General features: G+C 39.9%; 1 protein-coding gene across 9 annotated transcripts in view; it reads left to right on the plus strand.

Moving 5' to 3' along the window:
- CCDC171 (coiled-coil domain containing 171) overlaps positions 1-27,649 on the plus strand; it is a 164,363-nt gene that overhangs the window by 80,189 nt on the left and 56,525 nt on the right. For all 9 annotated transcript variants that reach the window (XM_077345127.1, XM_077345122.1, XM_077345123.1 and 6 more), the window contains 5 exons: positions 3,668-3,894; positions 4,456-4,638; positions 6,250-6,435; positions 20,417-20,562; positions 23,536-23,590. In XM_077345127.1, the coding sequence (XP_077201242.1) occupies positions 3,668-3,894; positions 4,456-4,638; positions 6,250-6,435; positions 20,417-20,562; positions 23,536-23,590 (797 nt within the window). The remainder of the gene's footprint in view (positions 1-3,667; positions 3,895-4,455; positions 4,639-6,249; positions 6,436-20,416; positions 20,563-23,535; positions 23,591-27,649) is intronic.

The raw sequence follows: 27,649 nt of genomic DNA on the forward strand, positions 1-27,649 counted from the left end.
AAACTCAGCATGAACTTTTTAACATGCATTACTCAGGAGTTCAGTTTGTCCCTTGTGTTGTTTCTCTTTTTTAAAAAAGAACTTAAAAAGCAAAAAGAGATACTATCCTTCCCATGTCGCTAGAGTAATGTTTGTCACTTTTCATTGGTTTTTGCTTCATTTGTTTAATAAAGACAGTTGCTCTTTGTGCTGTAACTGTATTTGTGTAAGACATTTCTCACACACTCATCACAACATAAATTATTTAGTGCTTTTACTGTAATTCCTTGATAGTCTGTGGCCAGGTACTTAAAGTGTATATATTCTTTTCCCTCTGGTTATAGATACAGCCGAACACAGTACCTTGAGGAATTGCATTGTATTCTCATTTCACCTTTCAAAGCAGCGAATGATTCTAAGCCACACATTTCTTTGTTTTAGTCAAAACCATTATTCATTAAAAATTAACCAGAGGTGATGCTTTGCTTTTAGAAACTGTGTGCTTTCCCCATCCTTGGGAATTTTTTTATTAGATCTCTGTGGTAGTTCTTTACAAACAAGACTCAAACAGTGTAGGACTGAAAAGTATATGTATGTGGAATGACAGTACCTTGGACTATAATGTATTCTGTTAAATCTAATACCAATAACACCTGATACACTGGTAAAGTTATCTTGGCAAAAAAATAAGGTTAAAACAGAACTTAAAAACATGGTTATGTTTAATAAGCGAACTTAAAAAAAAAATAACACCACCACCCTGGTTCCACATAATGACAAGGATCCAAAGAACTCCTTTGCATCTCCAGTGAGACTTTTCATCTGTTTCCCCTCAAAAAGCAGCCTTCCTTCTGCCACAATGCAAACCAAATTTGAAACTAAGTAGACAACTAAGATCCAGTTATAATGCAGCATTGTTTGGGTTCAGCAGCACCCAATCTGGACTCTGTCTCCTTCTCTGGGCTTTCCAGATCACCTCCAGAAGCCTGATGGCTGAGAAGGATGCCACTGGTGCCAGGCCTGAAACTGCAGGAGAACTGCCTCCTACCCTCTCACCCAACGACTATCCCAGCCAGAAAGAAAGATGCAGCAGGAGGAACTTCAACAGAGGCCAGCTGGCAGTGTAGCAGCCCTCACTACCACCAACAATGGCCCAGCAGTTATAGCAATGGTTCACAGCCCTAGCCCTCAGAGCACCAAGGAGGCAACTGCCAGCAGAAGTTCCTACAGAGAGGGGAACATGAAGGCAAGTAAGATGGCCAGCCAGGTTGGAAAAGGCATTTTAAAGCCCTTGATCCAGGTGGTAGCAGAGGTGGTAAGGGTGAAGCCAAGACGTGAAGCTGGGTCTAAATGAAGGATAAGGAGAGTGCATTTAGGTATACTCCAATACTAGACCTGGGAGGAAAGAGAAGTGTTGCCTTAGCAAAAGGAGCAATCTCCTGGGGAAGAAGAGAATAGATTTGGGTGCTGTAACCCTTGCTCCTATCAACTCCTTTTCAGAGGTTTGGGGCCCCCAAAAAGGAGGGACGAGATAGAGGAAAGGAGGGCAGTGCTGGTAAGAGGAGACCCTCACAAGCATTTTGGTCCTGCTATTCAAAAAAATAGCTGGATGGAGTCACTGAAGCAGTTGGTGCAAACTTAAATGGACTCCGGGGAATGGTAGAGGACAGGAAGGCCTGGGGGATTATTGCCCATGGGGTTGTGATAGGTCGGACACGACTTCGTACCTCACAACAACAACAACAATTCAAAGAAAATAAGTAAAAAACAAAAACAGAAAAAACATGGAGATGCCCAGGCCCCTGAGTACACCTGAAGTAGCTCTTTGGATCTCTGCCAATATCAAGTGAATCCCAGATAGAGTGTATTTCATATGTGAGGTCTTATATATGCATATTATATACACATATACATAAAATAAAAACTAGCAGAGTGTTGATCTTGTTTTGCAGAAAGTATTTTGATTAGTTGCATCCTGAAATAGACATTTACTCTATTTAGTTTAGATAATATCTAAATGTTTAGATAATCTTTCAGATCCAGATGGAAAGAATTTTCTAGGAGTTGTATTCCTGTTTGCCTGAAACCTTTTGGTTTTTCTTACCAAAGGGAGGAAGAAAGATGGCATTCTTTAAAAAAAAATCCTTGATAGCCTTTCTTCTTTAAACTTTCTGAACAAATATTTTAATTCACTCTCGCAACAGGAGATCTTGTGTTCCCCTGAATATAAATAAGCTCCGCCATGGTTGTCATCTTACCCTGATAGTATCGTAGGACAAGTAATGACAGATTAAGACCTGACTTGCTGAGGGAAAACTAAATTACAAGACTTTTATTAAGGCATAAATAAACCTATTAACCGTTATCTGGAATACCAATTAGTAGAAGGAGCACTGACAATTTTATTTATCAACATTAAACACAATTATTAATTACAGACCTGACGAATCTAGCAGTAAGCAGAACATGTTGGGTGTGCTGGGGCCTTAAGTCCATTATATGAGAAGGATGATTACCAAAATCCTATGGGGAAATAAGTAATTGTAGTTGTAAAATTTTAATTGCCTTGGAATAAGGTAAATTATATTCTCTTGTCTCTGAATATAAATAGTATGGCATTAAGGTACCAAGCCTCAGTAGTTTTAAGCAGCAAATGATTTAGACATCTAAGCTGTCAGTAAAGGAAGGAAAAAGATTATACATTTGTAACAGTGACTTACCTTCTGCTTTTGAACGTGTGGCTCACTTACCAGTATTTATACGTGTATTTTAGTCTACTTACACAACAGGTCTTGGGTGTCATATATTGTAACCTGTAGATTAATGAATGAAAAGAACTTGCAGCATTAGAAGACAAGGAAAATTGTGTGTGCAATATCAGAGGCATAAAGTGGAATTAAATGTGTGTCTGTGAATGCGGATTCCCTTCAAACAAACAGTATTGTCCTCTTGAAAGTGTGTATTTTAATGAACACAATCTGGCTTGGACATACGGAGTTCAGTGCATGTCTGTTCACAGGCTTGGATCCTGTATTTTTCTTCCATTTGCACATGATGTCCTCTTCTCTGGCATTAGCTGCTTCTCTGCTCATTGAAAGATGCTGACCTTCCATAAACAGAAATGCCTGTTGCTAGAGGAGTGAGCCACACAGTGGAGTACTGCGTCGGCAGTGGATGACAGCACTGTGATTAAGAAGCTACATATAGGAGGATCTAAACCTTAGTTTCTTTTTTAGCACCCATAACTTGTTCACAAAGGAAGTTTGATTTGGTCTTTCCTAGCACCCAGAACAATTCCATGAAATATATTCTGCACCCAGGATCTAGAATATATCACTGTCCTTGAAGCTTAATGGGGTTAGTCTGTTTCCACTGGAGAACAGTTCAAAGGAGATAGGGTTCTTCCTGTAAACTTTTCATGTAAAGCACTACTGTACTGTGATCTTAGGTTTATTTAATCAAAAGTTAGAGATGCTGAAAACAGCTATTTCCGAGTAAGGTTATCTTAGGTTATTCAGTGTTGCTTCTTAGTCTGCTTTATATGAGAAATAGGAGGAACCTTTTTCATATTCACAGTGTTGGATACTATTATCATATTTATGTACTCAGAGAAGATAAAGCACAACAATCCCAAGCATTCTTGATTTATGGATTTATATATTTTTTGCTATTCTTTCCTCTTCTAAAGATCTGAATTCCTGGCTTTCCAGACATTTACTTGTAAGCGCAGCAAGGAATTCTTTTTCAAAACTCATGGATAAACTTTGCATAATGATGGAAGCTGCCATTGCAGACAGCAGCCGGAGCATCACCTACATAGAGAAAGACTCATTAGTTCAGAGACTGGCTCGAGGGCTACATAAAATAAACGCACAAGCCCTGAAAGAAGGCATAAATGACAGAGTCCCTGTTACGGTTCGTATGAATGTGATTAGCATTCAATAGGTATTGTATGCTGAATTTGATTTCAAATTGTTAGTTTTTTGTCTCTAAACATACTCTGTAGCGTGCATCAAATTATTAGGCTCTCCAGTAAATCTAGATGATGGATAGAGAAGGTGGCGAGGTTTAAAACATAGCTAACTTTTGTATTAGTTCTAGTAATTCTTTATTTGATTTCTTAGTTTTCCCAGCGGTTGGCGCTCAAGGCCAAATACAGTCTTCCTTAAAATACAGCCTATACATATGATTTTAATTTCAGACTAACTGTAATTATCTCAGAGTACTGATGAAAAATACATTAGATCTATTCAAAGTATGGTAAATGTTGCCACCATTTACCTTTCCTCCTGCCCCAACGTCTTCTCTCTCTATTTTTCTATGAACATGTAGGAGTAGATTTAGAATGCTTCACTTTTGTGTGTGAACCCCAGCAAGAAAGCTTCATTTTAATTTGCCCAGGCATTAAATGCTATTGATTTATTGCCTAATCAGCACATTTTATAGTTAACGACATTGTTTCCATTTTACTACCAGAAAAGCATAGCGTCCTTGCAGAAGCAAATATTTGAATTTACACAAAGGCTGCATACAGCAGAAGTGGAACGGCGGTCACTGCGCTTAGAGCTCACAGAATTCAAACGGAATTTGAATGAGATGAAGAAAGAGGCTGACAAAGCCCAGAGTTTGCAAGAGCAATTAAATGCATTTAAGCAATCTGTAAGTATATTTGGTGTAGAAAAAAAAGATAACAGAGAGAACCTGGTCTAAAGGAGAGATTTCTTTTGACTCCAGTTTGATTCAGTATTCTTTAGAATATCAGCAAAGTCAGTGGGTTACAACTGTCCTCACCACTTTAAATAACTGTCTCTTGCAAATGTTCCCCAGCTGTGAATCAGATACATTAATAGAAGGAGGGCATGTCTCCTTCAGTATTACAGCATAAGGTACATTGGGTAAATAAATATGTGTGATATTTGATTCCCCCCCCCCCGGTATCTTAAATTATGATGTTTTTGCTGCTGGAGAACCCCTGAGCTGAAAAACATTTGATACATGATTGGTGTATACTTATTTGCTTGTCTTTCTAGCCGCACCACTCTTGATATGTTCTTAAAGTACAGGCTTCTTCACAAATTACAAAATTCCTACATGGAGAGTACTTCCATGTTTGATTTAATGTGGAATTCAAATGTAGGTCATCATGTGTAGCAGCTTTTACAAGTGGAGTTGCATTCCTGTGCTAGTCTGTGTTGTGTAAGCACTGGGAAACTGGGCCATCCGTGACTTCCTTGCATGTTCATAACCATCAAGAGGCTCAGTTGGGCAATGGTTATCTGTGGCAGGTTGCAACTTCCTGTGTACATGGAAGTGCCTTCTGCATTGGAATTCTGTAGTGTGTGAAGAAGCCCTTTTGGCATCCGGTGGTTTACTGCTTTGTCAGTGACCTGAAGGCTCACAATGTAATGTCTTCGGTCCCCTAAATATCTGAGAAAATGACCACTTCTCTCTTCTTGCAGCAAATACTTTTATTTTTCAATGAAAAGTGTGGGGAAATTTCTGGAGGGGGGGTAGAAAAAAGGATAAAAATACATGCAGCATATTAGTTGCCTTTCCTCTGTCTGTTTTGTATTTCCGCCCATGTATTCATTTCTGATGGGGCTGGCTTTTAAAACTCATTTTTATCCACAGTTGGTAGAGGTACATGTGAATGAAACCTCCTGCAAGTAGATGGAGATGGAAAATCATAGTTTTTACCTCAGAGCTTGGCTTTTGTTCTTGTCTTTTGTTTTGTTTGTTGTTTGGTTGTTTGTTGTGCTGGAATTGGTTGTTTTTAATTACCCAACCTAGAAATTTCTCTACCAGCTTCAGTTGGCTTGGCTGTTTTTAACAACAAGAGTAAAGATACGCAAGTTCAACAGGTTTGCTTCTCAGTTCCCCTTCTGAAACATTTTACATACTGCACACAATAGTCCTTGGGTGTATGGGTCTGGGCTTAAATGTTAGAACACTGTGGGGATACCTCTGTTCAAATTAACTCTTGATTTTATAAAACTGATTTTCTTATTGAGAAGTACAATCTCTTTGAAAGAGAAGCTTATCATCATATGCTTCAGGTTTTTGAGGAAGTTGGGTAAATAAAATCAACTGGTATTAGCATTGTTTAATGGTCTTGCCTTAGAAAAGAAAGCCCCTTGGGCAGTTATATTGAGTGTTTTTTAAAACTTTTGCATTAGAATGTTGCATATTGGCAAGTGGGATCCTGAAAGTCAAGTGTATATAAACAATGCTGCAATTCCATGACAGAACACAATTTATTTCCTTTATCAGAAATTGATCACCCACGAGAGGTTTGAAAGTGCATGCGAAGAACTGAATAATGCATTACTTCGGGAGCAGCAGGCACAAATGCTTTTGAATGAGCAGGCACAACAGCTCCAGGAGTTACAATATAAACTGGAATTGCATTCCAGTGAAGAAGCAGACAAAAACCAAACCCTAAGTGAAGCTGTGAAGGTAGGCCAGTATTCAAAAATACTGTACGTTTTGCATTGGTATATGTCTTAAGTCTTGCACTCTTCAAGAACAATCTCTTGGAAAATATTAAGGCTCTTCACGTGAATATTCATTACCAGAAAAGGAAGGTTTTCTGATAAGTTTTTTAAAAATGCGTGTAACTCCCTCTTGGAGACTAAGTAATCAATGCTAGAAGATGAAAATAGTTTGTTTCTGCAATTGGCCCACTAAAGGAGCAGAACCACACCACACCACAGGAAAAATGGATTTCGTGGGCAGCATCCTACCACCTGAGTACAGAAGACACACTAGGTTTTCCCATATCCTTTTCCATTGCCACAGCTCCTTCTGACCCTTGAAAAAGTCTATTGGCATGTTGGAGTTAGGAAAGAACTCCCCTCAATGCAACTGCATGTACAAAACAGAAGGAATTTAATCTTCTTGAATTACTGTGCTTCCATTTCTGAGCTCCTATGAACTGAAGGCTGGTACCTCCAGGGCAGTGGAACAAAGGAGAAGAATGTATAAACCTACACCTTCCAGATATGAAGTAGTAGGATATTGCCCACTTCCAGGGTTGACTTTTATCTGGATAGGAAATGATTTATCATAACTTGACTGAACTGTCATTAGTTTCAGTGAGAAAGGTGGACTATACATAATATTACATAAGTCTGGGTAGAATGAAGCAGCAAAAGAGAGGGGTGGAGGAAGGAGATACAGAAATCTGCAACCCATTCTAGGTCCTGAATCTTCTACTCAGGGTCAGCAAAAAAGCAAATGTCATTAATTCACTAAATTTAGGCCAGCTTCTTTGTGGTGAAACAACTATTTCTTCTTATTCTCCTTTCCCCCCCTCCCTGTGTTCTATTCACTTTTGGCAGGTATATTTAAAAAATGATTGACTGATCAGTGGAGATTCATAAGACTTTCAAAAGGGAAATTCTGTTCTTTTTATCTTGCTTCTCCTGTTCCTCTCCACAGCCATTTCTTCCCCCTTTCCTTTCCTTTCTTTTCCTTGAGTGAGGAGATCCAAGTCCCCCTTTGGGAAGTCATCAACCTGTCCCTTTCTTCAGGGACATTCCTGAAGAATCTGGAGGCATTGGTTGGGCCACTTTTGAAGAAAAAAAATTACTGAATCCATTTGACCCAGCTAACTACTGCTCAGTTTCACATCAGCCATATCTGGGTAAGATAGGTGTTGTTGAACAGTTACAGAGTTTTCTGGAAGAAAGATCAGCTATTGATCCATTCCAGTCTGGCTTCCAGCCTAGCCATGGGATGGAGATGGCCCTGGTCACCCTCACAAATGATCTCCAAAGACAGATTTAGTGGGTCAGCATTACTGTTAATACTAGATCTGACAGCGGTGTCTGACACAGTTGACTGTGGGCTTGTAGTTCAATGCCTAACTTTCATGGTGGTTCAAGGTACAACCCTTAAAGGGCTGCAATATTTCTTCCAAGGCCAACGACAGAGGGTGATGCCAGGGGAGAGAGCATGCTCTGATATGTGGAATGCCACATGGAGTGTATTTCTCCCTGATGTTATTTAACATCTACATGTGTTCCCTCGCCCATCTGATTCAGACTTTTGGGCTGGGATGTCACTAATATGCTTATGGCACCCAGCTATATGTGATGATGGACAGCCATCTGTTGACATCCCCAGACACTCTGTCCGGATGTTTGGGGGCTGTGGCTCAAGGAGTCAGCTGTACACTGAGACCAGCTAAGACTGAGATACTCTGACTGGACTGGCATACTTTTGATAGGCCACTTTAAAGACCTAAATGGTCTGAGACCCTTGTATCTTTGGGACTGCCCCTCCCAAAATGTCCCCTGAAGGGAGCTGATCAAAATCTACTTAGTATCCTTGGCCCTAGGTAAATCAAGTTGGCCCATAGTCACCAGGCTAAAGTCCTCAGTGAGGGCTACATTGAGTGGACCACAATAATAGCTATGTAATTGTAAAATGTTTTAATTATTAAATGAATTCTAAATTTTATTTTTGTATTTTTTAGAATGTTTGTATTTTATCGACATTGCTATCTGCCCTGAGTCTTTTTGAGAAAGGGCAGAATGATGATGATGATGATGATGATGATGATGATAGTACTCGAGCTATATATAAAATGGGGAAGTGAAAATTATATGGGCCCTGAACATAGGAAAGGATGGAATAAAAATGTACCGCTAGATCAACATATTACACCTTTTAAATATTCAAAGTCTGCTTAAATATTTTTAATTAACAGTACGTACAAATGAGAAAGTCCCTTATATTCTCTGAACACACAAAAAGCAATTATCTATGACCAGGGGTTCTTTAACCATTAATTTGGGGCCACTCACCAAATACACAGCATTATTACTGAATGTCCACTAAAACACACGTACACTCTCAAAACACAAATTAGGACAAGGCAACTTTATTAACACCGACCATCATGCCATCTATCAATTCCACATAGCCATGGATTCAACATGCAAAAAACAATTTTTCCAAAATAATTTTGAAGGTTTTGCATTGATTTTAAAGTAGGCTTTAAATGTTGTGTACAATTAAAAAGAAATAATAATAAAGGCATCAAAGAAAATAACTGATACTTTGACTTTGGAGTCTTTGACTTCGGTCAGCCAACATACATTAGAACTTAGGCAGTATTAGAACTTTTTGTTATTTTAAACCTCCTGTATGAAAACAGTGTTGATTAATTTTGCAGCTTTATCGGTTTTGATTATAATCCCACATATTTTTATCTGCCCAGTGGCATATACCATAGAGACTTGCATGCTAGCCAATTATGTTTCAAGGTCAGTCAGAGCTAAGCACTGTTCTTATACTATTGCTTTTATTAGGTGAGACAAGATAGTAGCCCAACCATTTCTCCTCACAAAGAAAGGTTTGTGTTTATGGGAACATAATCTGGAATGTATTACATAGTCAAAAAATATGACAGTTTCAGACATCAGAAATGATTTCTCCCTGTGCTCTAATACTAAAGACATACTTTTTAATGGGATATGTGTTCGTGTTGTATAAGAAACCATGTTTTAAAAGGGAGAATTAACCAACACATTTATAGGGAAAAGCCACCAGATGATGTTGACATGAATTCTGTGGAAATAGACAGAATAAAGAGATACTTCTTTAGTCAACAGATAATTAAATTGTAGAATTCACTTCAGTGCCAGAAGATAATATAACGGCAAGACCTTGGCTTCTATGCTTTTTGTTGGTCCTCCAGGGTAACTTGTTGGCTGTTGTGTGGAACAGGTTGCTGGGCTAGATGGACCACTAGTCGGACTCAGCAGGGCTCGTCTTAGGTTCTTATGACTGTGGCTTTGTAATGCTTGAGAGATTATTCACTGCAAGTGTGATAATCAAAAGATTATCCTTTATAATTTGTGACGTTCCTTTTAGGCTGTGTTTCTTAGACAGTTAGCAAGATTTAAAACAACATAAAAATGTCCTTACAATGCAAAACAATAAGCAGATGATATGAAACAGCATATTAAATACAATAAAGCAGGACAATCCAACATATTAATAGAATTAGCAGCAAAATAAATAAAATTACCAAGTCATTCCAAAAATCAAAGTGAAAACGATTCCTTTCACTTAGTATTGGTGCTAACAATCTGAATGTGATTAAGTAATCTAATTGGAGCACCACCTTCTGCATTTGAGCTTCATACTAGTCAAGTTGTCTTTTCTCTGCTTGCTGCTGCCGAAGACAAGCAGTATCCATTCAACTTGACTGACAGTAGTTGTGTGTGACAGAATGATAAACACCGAGTATAAGGGGTGAAAGGCTGTCATGTGAGAAGGGACAAGTGGAGGGAAAGACTTTGATTCCACAGTCACCAAACTAGTGCTTGATAGTCCCCAGTTCTTCTCCCTATCCCTGCTACTTGAAAGCTTGCTGGTGTTAAGGAGACCAGGAGGATACTCCTTAAGCCCTTGGGGTGATATAGCTTTGAATTTATTATGGAAGCATTATTTGTTAGAAAAGGTATCCAATTTAAGACCAATCCATCACCTGATTACTACTTAACAGGCTGAGTTCAGATTATTATGGCTTAAAAATAACAATGCTTTATTTATCTCCTTTAAAGAAATTTGATGAAAATTGAAATATAACCATTGAGAGTGTATTCACTGTAAATTCATAAAATAAATTTGGGATATTCATTCATTGAGTTTCATAAGCTTTCCTTTTCTCTAGAGAAATAGATGAGATTTAGAATAATCGCAGGGATGTTGTTGATTGCCAGTAACTCTGTTGTCACTTTGGCAAGAAGGAGCCATTCTAAACACTGTATCTATTAAATTAAAAGCTGTTCATTAAAGAACATAATGTAGCTGATTATTCATTAGTGTACAAGTTAATAGTAAACTCTGTTAATCAAATTTATCATGTTAAAGCAAGCAAGAGAGAGGAAGATCCCCTCTGAATTGTTCAGAGACTAAATTTCATAATTCATTAATTAGTTAAAGGCTTTAGTTGTTTAAAAGTTTTGTTTAATGCATGTTCTTGGCAACTAAATAATTTATACGGACTGCATTTTAAACTGGAATTTCTACCTGCCTTGCTCTCAGTAGAAGCCATTCATATATCACTACCAATTCTTCATTCACAAAAAACTTCTTCCTTAAAGTGCAACATGCAAACCCCTTCAAAGGGATTTTTTTTTATGATTGCTTCGATCTTAACTTACCCAGAAAGGTAATGGATAAGTATCCTGTTTGTGATTGCATCTGTGCTAACTCTGATAAACTTTGTTCTCGGCTGGAACCACAGTCTCACCAGTTTATTGCTGAGTGCGGCTAGAAAAATAGTATAACTTTCATCAGAAGGGGGACATTTGGAAATATTGTTTTGCATCTCTATGACTTTTAGTTTCCCCTGTACAAATTGACATTAAATATAGACAAAACGAGCATCATTCAGTACTAGCTGAAGGTTTTTTAGGATTTATTATATGGCTCTTATTGTGGAAATTACCGTCACTGTACTTGTGTAGAAGAGTCCCTTAAACTGAGGTGGTTGGGCAGACTATTAACTGGCTGAAAATCTCCCAAATGGGCACCGAGTACATTATTTTATTTAAAACATTTTGATGCTGCCTTGCCATCCAATCAGGTGAACATTTTAAAAAGATTAAACCATTCTTAACGCGCCCGCGGCGCCGCGGGCGCCGCAGACTAAATAATTCGTTAAGCCCTCAGGCGGAGGGCTTTGTCCGTGATGAGGAAGGGGCCTAATTGGCCCCTTCCTCCTGACAGACCATCGGCCTGCCGATTGGCCCGGCCGATTCCTAGGCTGCTGAAGGAAGCAACTGTGAGCTGTGCGGAGCGCGGCTCGCAGTTGCTTCCTTGAGGGCGGCCTGACGCGTCGGGAGGCGCGGAGCACCTCCGACGCGTCAGGCCGTCGGCAAGGGGGCTCCCTGCCCGCCTGCAAAGGGAACCCCCGGCAGCCGCGCAGAGCGAAGCGCCTCTCGCAGCGTTAGCCACCTGACACACGGAGCCCCGGCAGCTGCGCTCCACACGGCTGCGGAGGCTCCGTGGTCTAGCGCCCGCTGCATTTAGCTGCAGCGGGCTTGATTACTAGTTTGAACAATAAATACGTTTAAAATTAAAAATACATGAATGCTTGTTTGTTTGTTTATTTTTAAAACTTCTATACCGCATGCTCCCAGAGAACTGGCTTGTGGTGGCTTACAAATAGGAAGAGTCACATAATAACCAATAAAACATATGGTAAAAAACCCTTAAAAACACATCATACCCCCCAAAAATGGCAATATCCATCTGACTGGAAAAACAATATCCTGTCCCGTGCCTCGGACCACCGAATTTAGTGTGGATGGTTGAAAATGGCTATTTTAGTTGAAGGCCAGTAACGGGAAGGCCAGTGACGGGAGACATCCCTGTCAGGCAACTGCATGACTCCATTGTCCCCAACATCATGGTCTTCTCCTTAATTGTTTCAATTACCAAACTGTTGAATGCTCTCAAGTTATATTTGATGTTGACTATTATGACGGTTATGATCTGTTCTGTTCTTACTATTAAAAATAGTTTGACGTATATTCTATTTTACTATGTACACAACCCCAAGATGTCACAGTGAGGGTTGGTATATAAACTGAATGGATGGTTGGTTGAATGAATGAATGAATGAATGAATAAATAAATAAATATGACTTATTTCATACAGAACCTTCTTCTTCAATGCTAAATATTATGCAAAATGGTTTTAAAAATCCTGCTTTTTCTTCAATTCATAAAAAGTTTAGGATGCCTATTTTTTACTATTTGCAGAGATTTTATCCATTCATGTTACCATAGTATTTGGCCAAGAAACACAGATTTTCTGTTCTTATCAACAGAAAACAGAATAATTCATTACTTTTCACAGATGCTTCTAAGATTTCAATTAATCTTCTTATTATAGAGGTAGGGTAGTTCTATGATATTAGAATCCAGTGCTGTCGCTGTCACGTTGGACTAGGGCATATCTACATCTTGGAAGTACTGGCTATTTAGGGAGAAGCCATAGTTCAATTGTAATGCAGATGGTTTGTTGGTTGAAATTCCCAGGTTCAGTCTCTGCCAGGATTGTTTTAAAGGGTCCCTCCTCTAACAGCGGGAGTAGCAGGATGGACTATACAATAGAAACAGCTGACAATCGGTATACTGGGCTAGGTGGTATGACTCAATACTTCAAGTGTTCGCATCACACTGTTTTTCACTTCCTAATAAAACAAGTATTTTCATCAATTATTACATAAAATATTACATAAAAAGTAATATTTAAAATGTTAATCATTGAAGGAGTGAAATTGCTTCTTTTGATGGCCTTGTGTAGTTTTGTTGAAGGGTGGAGGAGGAAATCACATTTTCTTCTAATAGATTTTTTTTTAAATGTGCCACTGAAGGCTTTCATGGTATTATTGCTTTTTGCAATTATACTAATAAACAGTTCTCTCCGTGACCTTGGAATTTAGAGTGCAGCGAGAAAGATTTATTGACATGTACTTTGGAAGAAAAAATATGATTATTGTGCGAGTATAATGCAAAGGTGTTAAGCACATGTACTAGCGTACCATTTATCCTGGTTAGTTTAAAGCTTTAACGTATCTTTTAGTTTTCATTCAAAAATACAGGAAGGCTTCTTGTTAAATCCACTTTCCTGAGAGATCTTTTGTTATAGCATTGAATCAACTACAAAGCAACTGTGCTACCTTGAGATGAGCAGAGGGAATCAATAGACCTATAAAGTTTCATGCATTTTTTTTAATGTTCTAAACCCTATTTTTCCTGGTAGCTTGAATATCAATGCATAAGACTTTGCTCTGTCTTCTGATATCCAAGTCCCTTAAAGTTAGGGTTTTTTATTGTTGTTGTGTTAGACCAGGGAGCTATTCTTATAAAACTTATCCTGTGGGTGTCTTTATTAACTTTAACCGACTTTTCCCATGATCTCCTTTTCTTTTTGTGTGAAGGTTGAGTCTGAAGTTGTTCTTTTAAAAAAAAACTTACTGTAGTGAAACTCATACTTAAGCTAACACCAGCAGTGACATTGAGTGTCTTAGTAATATGAATTTAGGATTAAACTCTGTCCTAATTCTGTGTGACCTTGCTCAAAGAAGTACACTGCCATAGTTAGAGAACAAGCTTGTGGGATCATACATTCTCTCCCCTCAGCCAGTCTGCACACAAAATACCACCTTTCCCAGAAGTTTTGATGGCTGCTGACATCAGTGGATCCCACTTCCCTTTTTGCTCTACAGGCCTAGTGTCTTTCTCCACAATAATATAAATCCTTTAAGACCAACAAAGATTTATTCAAGGCGTGAGCTTTCGACTGCAAGCACTCTTTGTCAGACTAAGAACTGACTCGAAATCTCACGCCTTGAATAAATCTTTGTTGGTCTTAAAGGTGCTACTGGACTCTGATTTTATTGTGCTACTTCAGACCAACACGGCTACTCATTTGAATCTAATGATATAAATGATCAATTGATTGATTGGCTGGCTCTTGCATTTTACTTCAGTGCCCACTTCTCTGAAGGGGCATGTCACCACTTCCAGGGTTCTTCGAAGTCTGAAAAATATTTCAGGGATTCCTCCATGGTTAAATGATTGAAAAAGGCTGCCCCATGGGTCTTACTAGAGGTGGGAAGTGCTGTTAAGTCACAACCACCTTATGGCAATCCCATAAGGACAAATAGAGATGGAAATAGGTGGTTTGCCACTGCCTGAATAGCAACCTTGGACCTCTTTTTGGTCTTCTATTCAAGTACTAACTAGGAGTGACCCTGCTCAACTTCCAAATTTTGACAAGAGCAAGCTAGCCTGGGTAGTAAAGGCTTATGTCAGCATTGTCTTTAGAAGAAGAAGAGTTGGTTCTTATATGCCGCTTTTCTCTACCTAAAAGAGTCTTATAGTGGCTTACGGTCTCCTTCCCATTCCTCTCCCCACAACAGACACCCTGTGAGGTAGGTGAGGTTGAGAGAACCCTGATATCACTGCTCAGTCAGAACAGCTTAATCGGTGCTGTGGCGAGCCCAAGGTCACCCAGCTGGTTGCATGTGGGGGAGCGCAGAATCAAACTTGGCTCGCCTGATTAGATCTCCCCACTCCTAACCACTACATCAAATCACAATATTTTCAGCATCTGAAAGTACTATTACTATTTATCTGACTCTGCTAAACATCTTGTAGATGTTTACACATTGTTTTTCTTTTTTATTAACTATATATATTAATAAGTAGTAATTCATAAATGCTTTTTCAGTGTAATCTGTAACCGCTCCGCGGGAGCGGTATTAATAAAACGCTAAGGGCCCTTGGGGTGGGCCCTGCCCATGATTGAGAAGGGTGCCCATTGGCCCCTTCCCCCTGGAATGACAAGCGGAGGGCCCAATCGGCAGGCACAAAGCTTGTCATTCTGGGGCCAAGGGCCCAATTGCCAGAGGCGCACAGTGCAGCTGGCTATTGGCCCCCTGGCCTGGCAAGTTGGGAGGTGCAAAGCGCCTCCCAACCCATCCACTCCCCCACCTCCGCCCCCTTCCCCCCACACCACCATTACCAGGCTGGCAACCACAAGGACCCCGACCCAGCCTGGTGGAGACACCGGAGGGGGAGACTTTGCCCCTGGCAAGGGGAAAGCCCTGTCCCTTTGCCAGCCCCAAAGCCCTACAGATGCCCAGGAGCCGCCTGGGGACGCCAGGCTTCGGGGCCAGCAAAGGGACAGCCCCACCATGTCATGTTTCTTTGTGGAAAGAAGTATCCTAGTATTTTAGTGCTGTTCTGAAGACCTTGTGTGTGTATCAAGTGCCATTGAGGATCAGCTAACTTATAGTCTCCCCAGCAGGGGCTTTCAAGGCAAGTGAGAAGAAGGGGTGGTTTGCCATTGCCCTCCTCCGCAAGACTTTCCTTGGTAGTCTCCCATCCAAGCACTGACCCTGCTTAATTTCTGAGATCTGACAAGATCAGGCTAGACCATGCTACCTTCTTTCACTTTGAAGAAATGAATATATTTATATTTCTAGGACTGGTTACTGAAATCCTGATGTATTTCAAGTATACTTTCAAGCTGCTTTTTGAATATTTATCCTAATGAAGTGTGTTTGTTTGAAATTCCTTAGGATTTAATACTTTAAAAAACTAACAAATGACCTATCTTTGAATCTCTGCTCTCTTTTCCTGTAGGGGATCATTCTCTGGTTACTTCACTGATCCCCATCAGTGTTTGCAGGTGTCTGTTCTCTTCTTCCCCAAGCTGTCTATTCTCAAAAACAAATAGCCAGTTTTCTTTCCTTTACCTGATTATATCAGGAGATGCTTCAGAAGAACCCAGAAGGCCTCATCTTCAGTCTGGGAGAAGCACCTATTCATAAACAGCTGCCTTCATCTTAGGAGGATTGTAACCCTTTCAATATTTTGTGATTAGCCTCAGTACCCCATAGCCATTGTGATTGGCCTCATTCCCCATGGTAGCCATTTTGCAGAGGTTCCTACTACCAGCTACCCATTCTCAATGTTCCAGAAGTACCAACTATATTGATCCAGAAGTACCAACTAACTATATTAGGAATCTGTGGCTTACTTTATAACATACCAAATGCTATCATTATAGCTTTTTGTCCCTAGTGTTATACAAATATAGCCCCCACATCAAGCCCTCCCACAATAAACCAACCTGTCTGGCATTATCAGACACTTGGAGCTTTTCCATCGGAAGCAGACTTTATAAATGACATCTTTCCCTTTCAACTGATGAAAAAGATATAATAATGGTTAATAATCTGTTTCAACCCTTTAATGATACCCATTTTGCTCACCTGATTCTGTCTCTTGGAAAGGGCATGTATGAGTTGACAACTATGGCACAAGATATTAACTTATGTAATTCTGCACAAGCCTCCTTTTGCATCTTCTGCAGAAGAAACTGGATCACAGAAGTGCATTGGGGGTTGCACAGCTTAATTCAAGGGTATGTGTTCTTGCTCTTAAAAGACCAAACCTCAGCAGAGCATTAAGTTTGGTGTTGCAAATTTAAGAACTTTAATAGTCAATTTGTCCCTTGTACTCTGTGTTGGAATAGTCTTCTAGAGTTTTGTAGTGGGAACATGGCTTAGTTATGAGAACGTGATTTGACTTCAGGCGAACAGAAATAACAGTGTTTGCAAATGACCATATGACAATTTAAATGTCTGAAGGAGCAAAGATCTAAAGTAAAAAATAATTGGGGTCAGGTTATTAAAATGAGTTTTAAAGCTCCTTGCTGTTCAAAATGATGTATACTGGTAATATGTGGGTTTGTGTGGTCTCTTTTTGTTGTTGTTATGCTCCTCTCTTTATTCAGCTTTAGCTTTCTAACCATTCTGACTTGCCCACTGCAACATTTTGTGATAAATGCACTATATGAAGCTCTGAAATTTTCTTATTTTTGTAAATATTAAGGCTCAGGGAGCAAAATAAAAGGGGCTATACTGTGGATTAAGTGAAATATCTCAAGGCTGCTCTTTTCTGATAACTGAACCTGAAGTGACCTTTCTCAGACACAATTACAGAGCTGTATGTTTTTCCTTTAATTTCATCTGGGGTTTAATTAGTATACAAATAAAACTTCTCTTATCTTCCTTTCTACCTAATTGGCTTGTCTTCGCTTATATATGAAGCATGTGAAAGTGGGCTGTAATTAGGGTGACCGTGTTAACCTCTTTTTTCTCAAATGTACTCCTACCTCAAGGCCTCAAGGCCTAAAAAGAGTGCTTTTGGATTATTGCTTTGCAATCACAGTGGATCTCCCATAGGCTTTCTCATGAACAGAAGGGCTTTGGGTGCTGCCGGTTCCCACTGCTTAACGGGGATCTTCATTCTTCTCCCCTCTAAATGTTTATTGATTATCTCACTGTTCCACACTCAGCCTCCAACAACTTAATATCAGGTGACAGTCAGGAGAGTTCTCCAAGTAATTAGAGTTGAGCATTGGGGGAACAATTAGGACCAGAGTTATTAAACTTGATTTATCCTATTCTCTCCTGAACAGTTTCTTGGATATCAGAACATCACACTTTTACAATCTACCCTGGTTGAGAAATTAGTGGCTAACCTGCTGCTTATCATTGTTGCCTTGCTGCCTTGAGGCACACCCTCTTGGTTTCAGTCATTCAGCTGGAAATATTAGAGTCCATAAAGTTTATCAGAGGTTTTAATTAGATCAATCTGAAGAAAAGGGGGAAGGGGAGAAGAGCCTTAGCAGCTGAAAGTATATTACTTTAATTCATCCCAGACTGTGGTTCAAACAATTTTAAAGTCTTATCTGACCCACAAAGACCAAGGGGTTTTTTGGAAGTGTAGAGACAACTTTCTCTTGAAAGTGTTCATTGAACCCAGATAATACATGAGGAAGACCAAAAGGAATGTTTAGTGTTTTGCTGCCTGCAAGTTATTCTCTATCTCTTTGACTTGTAGAGATTTTTGTCATTGTTTTGTTTTGCTAAGTTGTTAGTGATGCTGCACATTCCAGCCAGGTTAACATCTCTTTTTAAAAACCTGAAAATCTACAAAAAATGCCAACTTTAATTATTTCATTATTGGTGAAAGAGGAGTACATGGATAGAAAACAGGTATTCTGTCAGCTCCTGAAGCGGACCTCACAACCATTTGGTGATATCAACAGGACTTGCTTTCGTGATATTTAAAACATGCTTAAGACGTTTTGAAGTGAAAATGCCTTAAACATGTTCAACCAGCAGATTGCAGTTACCAGACTCTGTCCAAATAAATAAGCAAGTATTTTTGCATGGACATTAGTGGTATACTTACAGGTTAGCCAGAATATGGCATTCAGCATGCAATTTAATACTAATTTAAAAAGCAGCAGCAGGAAACAGAAAATCTAGGCCCTATTTCCATCTTGCCAGACCTTTTCAGCATTATTTGTTCTGGGGTATGCCCTAAACTCCCTAACTTATCCCAGAAGCCCATATATAAAGATCTGTAAGGTCTTTGTGTCAATCATCCTATATACAGCTGTTTCAGAGAAATGACATAGGCAAGAATTTCAAAGCTATTTCTAGGATCCAAGGTATTTTTTTTTATTCTTGTTTTCATGAATTTGCAAATGTGGCATCCTTCCAAATGCACGCCTGTCTCTTTCAAAAACAAAGTGACAAATGACCCTCTGTTCTACAGGTGTTAATGTAATCGGAGGTTGTGTGGTATAAATCTCTTGGGCTTTGATTGCTCTATTGAGTTTCCATTGACATTGGCTAAGCATGGTTGTTGAGCCTTTCCCAAATTCCTCTGGCGCTTGATGTTTTCAGATGAATGCTGTTAGAAATGCATTCAGGGTGTTGTGTAGATATTTAAAATTCCTGGATGCATTGCGAAGGCTATAACTTCTTCATTTGTCAAAGTAGCATATAGGAATTTTGTTCTGGAACAGCCCGGTTTAAATCCTTTTGCAATAAACATAGCGACCAAATGTAAACTCCTTTTAAAAGGCACACTTTTAAAATTAGTTTTTTATATAACAAAGTCTAAATGCATGCAAGCGTAAACAAAAATGCAGAAAAAGTATATTACCAAAAATCTAATATAGTGTTGGCACTCTGATAGTCCATAACAATTGTGAGCTCGTTCCTCAGTGGGGAAGGGCAGCTGAAGGAGGAGCACTCACTGTAAATTAAAAATTGCTCACAAGTTAAAACCTTTGAAAATATTTATTTACAAGAAAAAAAAAGGAGTCGTTTCCATCTGAGCCAGTGCTATGTGGTAGTTAGAGCAGGGCTTCCCAACCAGTGGTCTGTGGACCCAGGGTAAGGTGACCAGATTTTAACATTTTAACAAGAGACAGAAACCATACAATGTATTTTGGAAGCCACACAAAAGCCATATGAAAGAGTGCTTGCATTCTAAAGCTCACGCCTTGAATAAATCTTTGTTGGTCTTAAAGGTGCCACTGGACTCTGATTTTGTTTTGTAATGGAGAACAATGTTTGCCAGTTAGCAATAATTGGCAACGTAGTGAACCCCAGTACATCATATTGGAAGAAGTATAGGGATGTTTCTGCTCTGTTTCTACTTGTTTTACCTCTTCCCTTTCTGAGTCATTTTACTCATTGTCTTCAACTACTATCAGTGGTTTCATATACTGGGGACTTTTCTTTCAAAATATACTTTGAGCTCATTTTCACTTTTAAATAGATACTATCATGAAATCACAGAATAATTTTGACATGCTGCATCTTTAACTATTCTGGGCTGAGGATGGTATTTTTGTTTGCTGTATAATGCACTGAATGTTTGAACAGGTAAATAGGAACTATTTTTATTAGAAAATAGCCCCAGTCTATTTCACAGTCCGTCTGTATTCCTCTTTGTTTAATAGCCTATGGCATAAATTGAAGTTAATTATCGGAGCTGACAAGTAACTCTGTTTTCTGTCTGCTCTCAGAGTCTCTCCGAGGCAAAGATGGAGCTGAGAAGAAAAGATCAATCTCTGCGTCAGCTCAATAGACATCTTACCCAGCTGGAGCAGGACAAGCGTCGACTGGAAGAGAGCATCCGCGATGCAGAGAGTGCCCTCCGCATGGCAGCAAAGTGAGCACTGGGGCCTTGGGGAGATCACTTGAAACAGACAAAAGATCAATTCTTACTTTCATGCAAAGGGTTTTAGGCCTGGATAATGCAGCCCTGGAAAACAAAAGTACAGCTGCCTTTCTTTGAAATTTACTGCAAGATCCTCTTGAAGAAAGAAAACTTAGTTCAACATACTAATGGCCCATTTCAGTCATTTAGGGATGGGCTTCTTGTAACACAAACACATATTCCCATTGTACAGCGATTGAGCCACCTCCCCCTCTCCAACTAGTAGCAGTGCAGCTGTCCTAACAAAAGAGCAGAGTTTGATAGAAAGCAGATTTTGGACCAGAGAACACATGCAGGAGCCAGGAAGCGAAATGTTCACAACTTCTGTACCTAGAAGTCACAATAGTGATGCACAGGCATTGTCACTCTTGAAACCAGTGCTCTGGATGTCGTGAGGAGTACCGATAAAAAAAGATTCAGCACCACATATTTTTGCAGCAGCAAAATATTCTTTTGCTTGGTTGTATGCACAAACACACAGTCAAATCATTCCTATCACACCAACCTTGGAGGCAACCCCCCCCCCCAAAACTCACTTTCACCCTGCTGCAGAATAAAGTGTATAAACAGGAGACATGTTCACAACACCTTTTACACAGAACGAAGCAAACACCTTCACCTGCTTTTGTTCAGAGGACCCCTCTTGCACCCCTCCTCTTGCACCCCCTCCTCAAGGCATATCACTCTAGATCAGATTCTCTAATGTATGCCATTATAACTCAGTGCACACAGGACAGGAAGACAGAAGAGGATTTTTAAGATGTAGCACCAAGTGGGGTGAAGCCATTACTGTCTTATACCTATAATAAAAACCTTGTACCCATCAGCATAACATTGGAGAATATGTAAGCAAATAACAGCAGTCAACTCCAGTTGACAAAATGACAGAAGGATGGTGATGCTGGCAATGATGCAGTCTGTTAATTGCATTTTCTCCCGCCTTTTGCTCCAAGGAACCATTCATGCACTTGTTCACCCTCTGTCCCCCAATTTATCCCCTTTGATGTGGATTGGGAGCAGTAGTGACTGGCCCAAGGGTACCAGAGAGATTTATTAGAGTCTGTGCTTTGAGTATCAGACTAGGGCTTGGGAGACCTAGGTTTCTATCTCCTGTGCTTCAGAGAAGCTCATTGGATAACCTTGGACTGGTTGTTTCTTTCTCAGTCTATCATACATCATAGGTCTGTTGGGAGGATAATGTGGACAAGTAGAACAATGACATACGGTGTTCTGTATTCCTTGGTGAAAGGGTGGGATGAAAATTGTAATGTAGTGGTAGTAGAGTACAGGATGCTGTGCTGATTGTATCTGCTGTCTTAGGGAGTTTGCTAATATGCCATGTGTTCAACTTAAATTCATTTGAACACACTTTAAGACCAAGGCTGAAGATATGGAGTACGTGGGCGGTGGGAGGAAAGGATCCAAATGGGTGAATAGGCCATCACCATGATGTGGCTGGTTTATGACAGTTCTGGAATGAACAAGAAATGTTTCTTTTCAAATAAGATAGGTTTGTATCCATATAGTTAAAATGGCATCAAATGGGTTATATATTACAAGTTTACAGTGGTCCCAGAAAAATTATAACCTGTCACTGTATGACTATGCGCAGCAATTTTATTACATTTCTTAATGTGTCTCTACCTGTCTTCTCTCTTCATTTACCTTTTCATTTATCTATGCACATTTTAGTAAGGGAACAGATTTCCCCGTGCCTTACTTGGTAGGGAGAAGGTTGTGTCCCTGTCCTAGAAGCAAAATGGGGCAACCTTATCTTTGCTGATAACTCCTGTGTGGAAGATTCCCTAGTTTGTGCTCATGTTCCCTCTGTGTTCCCCTTCCATGTATTGTGGGTATTGCTTTCATTTTTAAAGTAGTGGCTTCCCTGCTAATATTGGTGGGCAGATTCATCATGGCATTTGGTTTTCAAAACGTTCTCCCTGACCTGACCCAGAGACATGTTTCTTCTGTGTATGCAGCTGTCTTGGAAACTGGCTAAGCAAGTATGTAGAATAAAAGTGGAAGGCATTACTTAGAAGGTTAGGAACTCCCTGCTGCAGTGGAGAAGTGGCAGCTCAGGCTTGTGTTTGCTGCCTCACAACTGTATGAGGGAGGATGAGTAGTCAGTCAAGCCATCCGGGCACGCTTGGGATGGCAAAATGAGGCAGATGTTGGTATGCTGCAGGGCCCATTCATGGCAGTATGGCAGACAACAAATATTGCCTCTTGGACCTATGCCACCACTGGCTGAGTTTGAGCCAAATCCCAGCAGCATCACCATAGGACTTGTTTGGCCCCATCTGGTATCATCATGAGAGGAAAGGATGGGTGACATGTGCTTGGCTAGTACAGAGGACTGTCTCCTTTCTGGAGAAGATGGAACATGCCCCTATGACTGCCACATGGCTGCCTTACCGCCTCTGAGCTTTGTCAAGGTAATTAAGATTTCCTTGTTGACATATTTCTTTTGCCAGTTTGGCATTTTCATATGTGTGGGGTATTTGTTCGTGGAGCAATGCTACTCTTACATTTTCTGCTTCTATCATTTCTGATTTGTGAAGGTGTCTGATCTAAAATCTCCTCAGCCACATGCAAAGTAATCTGAATGTAGGGATAGCATTTCTTAACAGGTACCGCAATTGCTTGATACCTTTGCCACATTGTCCAGCATGGCATCCTAGGTGGAATTGATATCCACCATCGTTAATCAACTGTTTACAAGAAACACCATATGCTTGACCTTCAGTCAGCTCAAAAAGAGGGGGGATGCTGCTTATGGCAGTCTCTTTATAGTTATCTAAGCTATCTGTTTTATGTTTGCGCTGAAGTGATTCAAAGATGACAAATTTTGAGTCATTTGGTAATGCTCTTTCTAGTAGTTTATGTGATGACTGTAAATATACCTTCTACTCTTCTTTTCAACAGAGAAAAAGAAGTAATTGCTACTCATATGAGATCAGTGGAAAGCACACTTCATCAAGTAAGTAAGATGCTCAGCTCTCTCTTCCCCATAATATCTGCATCTCAATAACTCCATTTTGGAATATTCTTTTCCCTCAAGAATGAACTTAGAGCAGGAGACCCAGGGTCAGGTTCACTCCTTGACAGGGAAGCTGGCTATGTAACCTTGGGCCACTCATGCACTCTCAGACAAATCTACCTCACAGGGTAGTTGTGACAATAAAGTGGAGGTGAGGAGAACAATATAAACTGCCTTGGGTCCCCATAAGGTTTTCCTCCAAAAATCAATTTTTTTTCTTTCCTGTTTGAGGTCCAGGTTATTTGATAACATGGCCATATATATCAAGAGATAAAAATAGGTGTATTCACAGTCTCAAAGGACTAATTCACATACATGAAGCAGTTGCTTATTTTCTCACATGACTTTTTGTTACCAGATAGCCTTTTTCAAGTGAATCTCACTGGGTATATGTTTGTGTGTAAAATCTTTTGAACTGGCCTCTTCCAAACCATGACCATTTATGCACTGGGAACTTCATTGCCCCAGCTCCCATGCAGGAGCACAAATTGGGAGTGGATGAGGTGCACGAGGCCAAATGCTCCCCTGTGTGGGTGCAGGAAGAGGTGGGGCAATCAGCCATGACTAAACCTCCAGTCTGCAGCCCAGCATGAAACCTCCAGTGCATCAACGGTCCATGTGAAGAACAAGAGTTGGTGTTTTGTACCCTGCTTTTTACTACCCTGGGTAATCTCAAAACAGCTTACAATCGCCTTCCCTTCCTCTCCTTACAATGGACGTCCTGTGCAGTAGGTGAGGCTGAAAGAAGGAGATCTGTGACTGGCCCAAGATCACCCAGCTAGCTGCATGTGGAGAAGTGGGGGATCAAACCTAGCTCTCCAAATTAGAGGTCGCCATGCTTAACCACCACACCTAACTGGAAACTTATCAGTAACATTGAAGTTCCCTAATCAGACTTCTTCTCCTGTTAGACTATGGAGAAATTCATTAGAGGGAAAGCTACACTGGAATATGTTTAATGTGTGTACCTGCCTGCAGTGAAAACAATACAACCAGACCAGACACTCCCTGTTAGCTTTTCTGCTGATCAGTTGAATCGTCTTCTTTGTCATTGCTTCTGGTTTCTTTGTGTGTGTATGTATAAAATATTGTTGCTCATGCCTTTTGTTTGGTGGATAGCATTTTAAATTACTTATCAGAGCACACAGAACCTAGGATGTGGATTATTGTATGAAATAGATAAAAAATAAATATTATATTTGGTAGCTGCTTTCTTGTGAGCAGTCTGGAAAATCAGGCCAGAAAGGTAACTGCTAGTCTAAAATATTAATGCAGACGATGCTTTTGGCTTTTTTATAACTGTGGGAGAGCAATGCCACAATAATGTAGAAAGACAAGAGAGTTTACTCTTAAGACCTTCCATTGTAGGAACAGACCTATATTGGCTGAAACAGAGTTTATACATAAGGCTAATTTAACAGCAGCGACTACAAACAAGATTATAAGGAGGGTGTTTAATTCCTCTATGCAGCACTAAGTGCTAAAGTAAATTGTGTATATATGAATTTTATAACCCAGAGATGTTGCTGGTATCCCCCAAAGTAAGTACACATTCTTTTTTTTTTTAAGTTGGGCAACTTGATCTTTGATTTACCAACTCCTGCTATTGGTATATTTGCACAGTAGCCATCTGTTAGCATCTACTGATGAGCTATCCAACTTGACCTCTCTATTACCCTGTGCAGCATGGTCATCTTTATTTGTACTGATCAACAGTAAGGATGGAGTAAGATGCTTGCAGTGAGTATTTTGTGATGCATTTGGCACAGGGAAATGTATTAAACTCTGTTCCCTTTCCTTTTCCCCAGCACCAAATCCAGATCCTTTAAATGCTACCCTCTATTTTCTTTAATTGTATCTTATTGTTGACTTACAACTGTCCAGCCCACCAGTTACGATCCATCTCTCCAAATCCTGTGTTGTGTGCCCCCGTCTACAGACATCAGGTAGATGGTAATCAGACACAGGATCTTTTCAGTGATGGTTCCTTGCCATTGGAATGTCCTCTCCATTGAAGCTCACCAGGCACTCTCACTTATTCTCCTTTTGATGGCAGGCCAATATTTACCCAAGATTTTCACTAGGGAGTTTTAGCTATTTTATAGTATACTTCTGGTATGAGGCTTGATTTGTGGACCAGGGTTGTTTGATGTCTCTGGGTTTTTAAATGGCTTGAGTTTTTTGGTGGGGGTTATTTGCTTTTAATGATTTTATTGTGTTTGGTTTATTACAAGATGTCTCAAGCAGGCCTCTGAAGTGGTGGCCTATCCATTTTCTAAACAGGATTTTGGTTTTGACCTGGAAATGTAACACTTTGGGCAGAACTGCATTTATCTTCTGCTTATGCTTACCATTATCTGTCTAATAGGGTTGGCTGCCTGGGAACTTATAGGGCTGCATTGTCCAGTTCAATATGTTCTGAACGGGTTGCCTGCAGGTTACACTTTATATTCATCACATGAAAAGCAGGCTCCAACTGCTGAGGAATCTGCTGGGAGGATCCCTTCAGTCGATAGACTAGGAAAGCTGGAGGTGTTTGCCTCAACCCACCCCTGTTGAGAGGGCAGGAGGCACTGCTGTCCAGTGAGCTTTTATCTCTAGCTATCTCACACAGCTACTCTCCCTTGCTTCTCAGCTGCTTTGGGAGATGAGCTGTCAGTTGCCTTTTGAGTTCTCCACAGTCAGAGCCTGGTTCCTTTTCATATGGCAGGGGTAATGTGTAGCCATGCTTTTGGCAAACTTGACAGTAGGGTAGCATGTCATCCCATCTCAGTCTGGTGTTTTTTGTGTGTGTGGGTTTTCCTGTTTTGTTTTTTGAAGTGTGACTTCTTTTTAAGAAAAATAGATATATTTTTCTTTTAGCTTAATATTATTTTAGCTTTCACAAATACATTCTTTTAAGAAAGAAGATAATTTTAGCAACTTGCAATTCCATCAAGTGCTGCTGAAACAAGAAGAATCTGTGGCACACAACTATACATGCAGTTCCCTTGCAAAATGCAGAGAAAGAACACGGACATCTTCCCTCCCTTATGCAGGATTCTGAGGGCCAATTTGATCTAGACCTGCCAGTAACTGGAAGCCTCATTAGCTCTCTAAGCAACAGTTTAAAAAAAAAAAGTATGTTTACTACATTTTTTAAAAAATCAAGTCCAAAAATTGTTTGTGTATTTATTTTATTGATCATCCACCTTTCTTGCTAACACTCGAGATGGATCACATGGTGTAAGTTAAAGCAATCAAGGGGGTGTGGCATTAGGTGGAAATTTCAGCTCCATTTACTAACGGAGCTTTGGGACTTGTAGAATTCCTAGAAAATGTGTGGGATTTTGAAGTTCAGTTAGTCCTGTCCCTATACTGTCAGGAGTCTCAGGTTTTTCACTATATGACTGATACATTTCCCAAGACAGTTGCATCATGCTATTTCTTGCTGCCTCCTTTGCCTGCATGTACCACAGTTTCTGCTAACTTGAACACCTTAAGACGGTCAGCGGTGCAAAGACTTTTCAGCTCATTGCTAAAAAAGAAAAGAAAATCCGCAGGAATAATCAATTTTGCCTGTTTTACTCATTCAGATATTTCTAAGAACATTCTTGCTATCATGACCCCCAGCCTCATCCACTTTAGTCTCTAGCTATTTGCTTTTACCTAACCTAGTCAGTAGGCAACTTTTAATGTGCAACTTTACTAAAGAAGCATTTTCCTGATCACACTTTGGCAGGAACTGTGTTTTCTGTCTTTTACTTCACAGTGTATATATGACAGAATTTTGGATTTAAGATACATATTCTTCATTGTTCTTTTTTTTTTTTTCATTGAGGAGGGGAGAATCAAACGGCTAAACCTTGTGTGGGTTTACTTAACAAGAATGTTCCATTGAAATATATGAGACTTTACACCAACTAAGTTGATTATAGAATGGGGGGTAGAGTCAAATTGGCAGAATTTGTTTGCTAGTGATCAGCAAGGGCCTGATTCTTATTGGTACATCTTAGCAGT

The sequence above is a fragment of the Paroedura picta genome, chromosome 7, assembly GCF_049243985.1.
Source record: "Paroedura picta isolate Pp20150507F chromosome 7, Ppicta_v3.0, whole genome shotgun sequence".
Lineage (NCBI taxonomy): Eukaryota > Metazoa > Chordata > Lepidosauria > Squamata > Gekkonidae > Paroedura > Paroedura picta.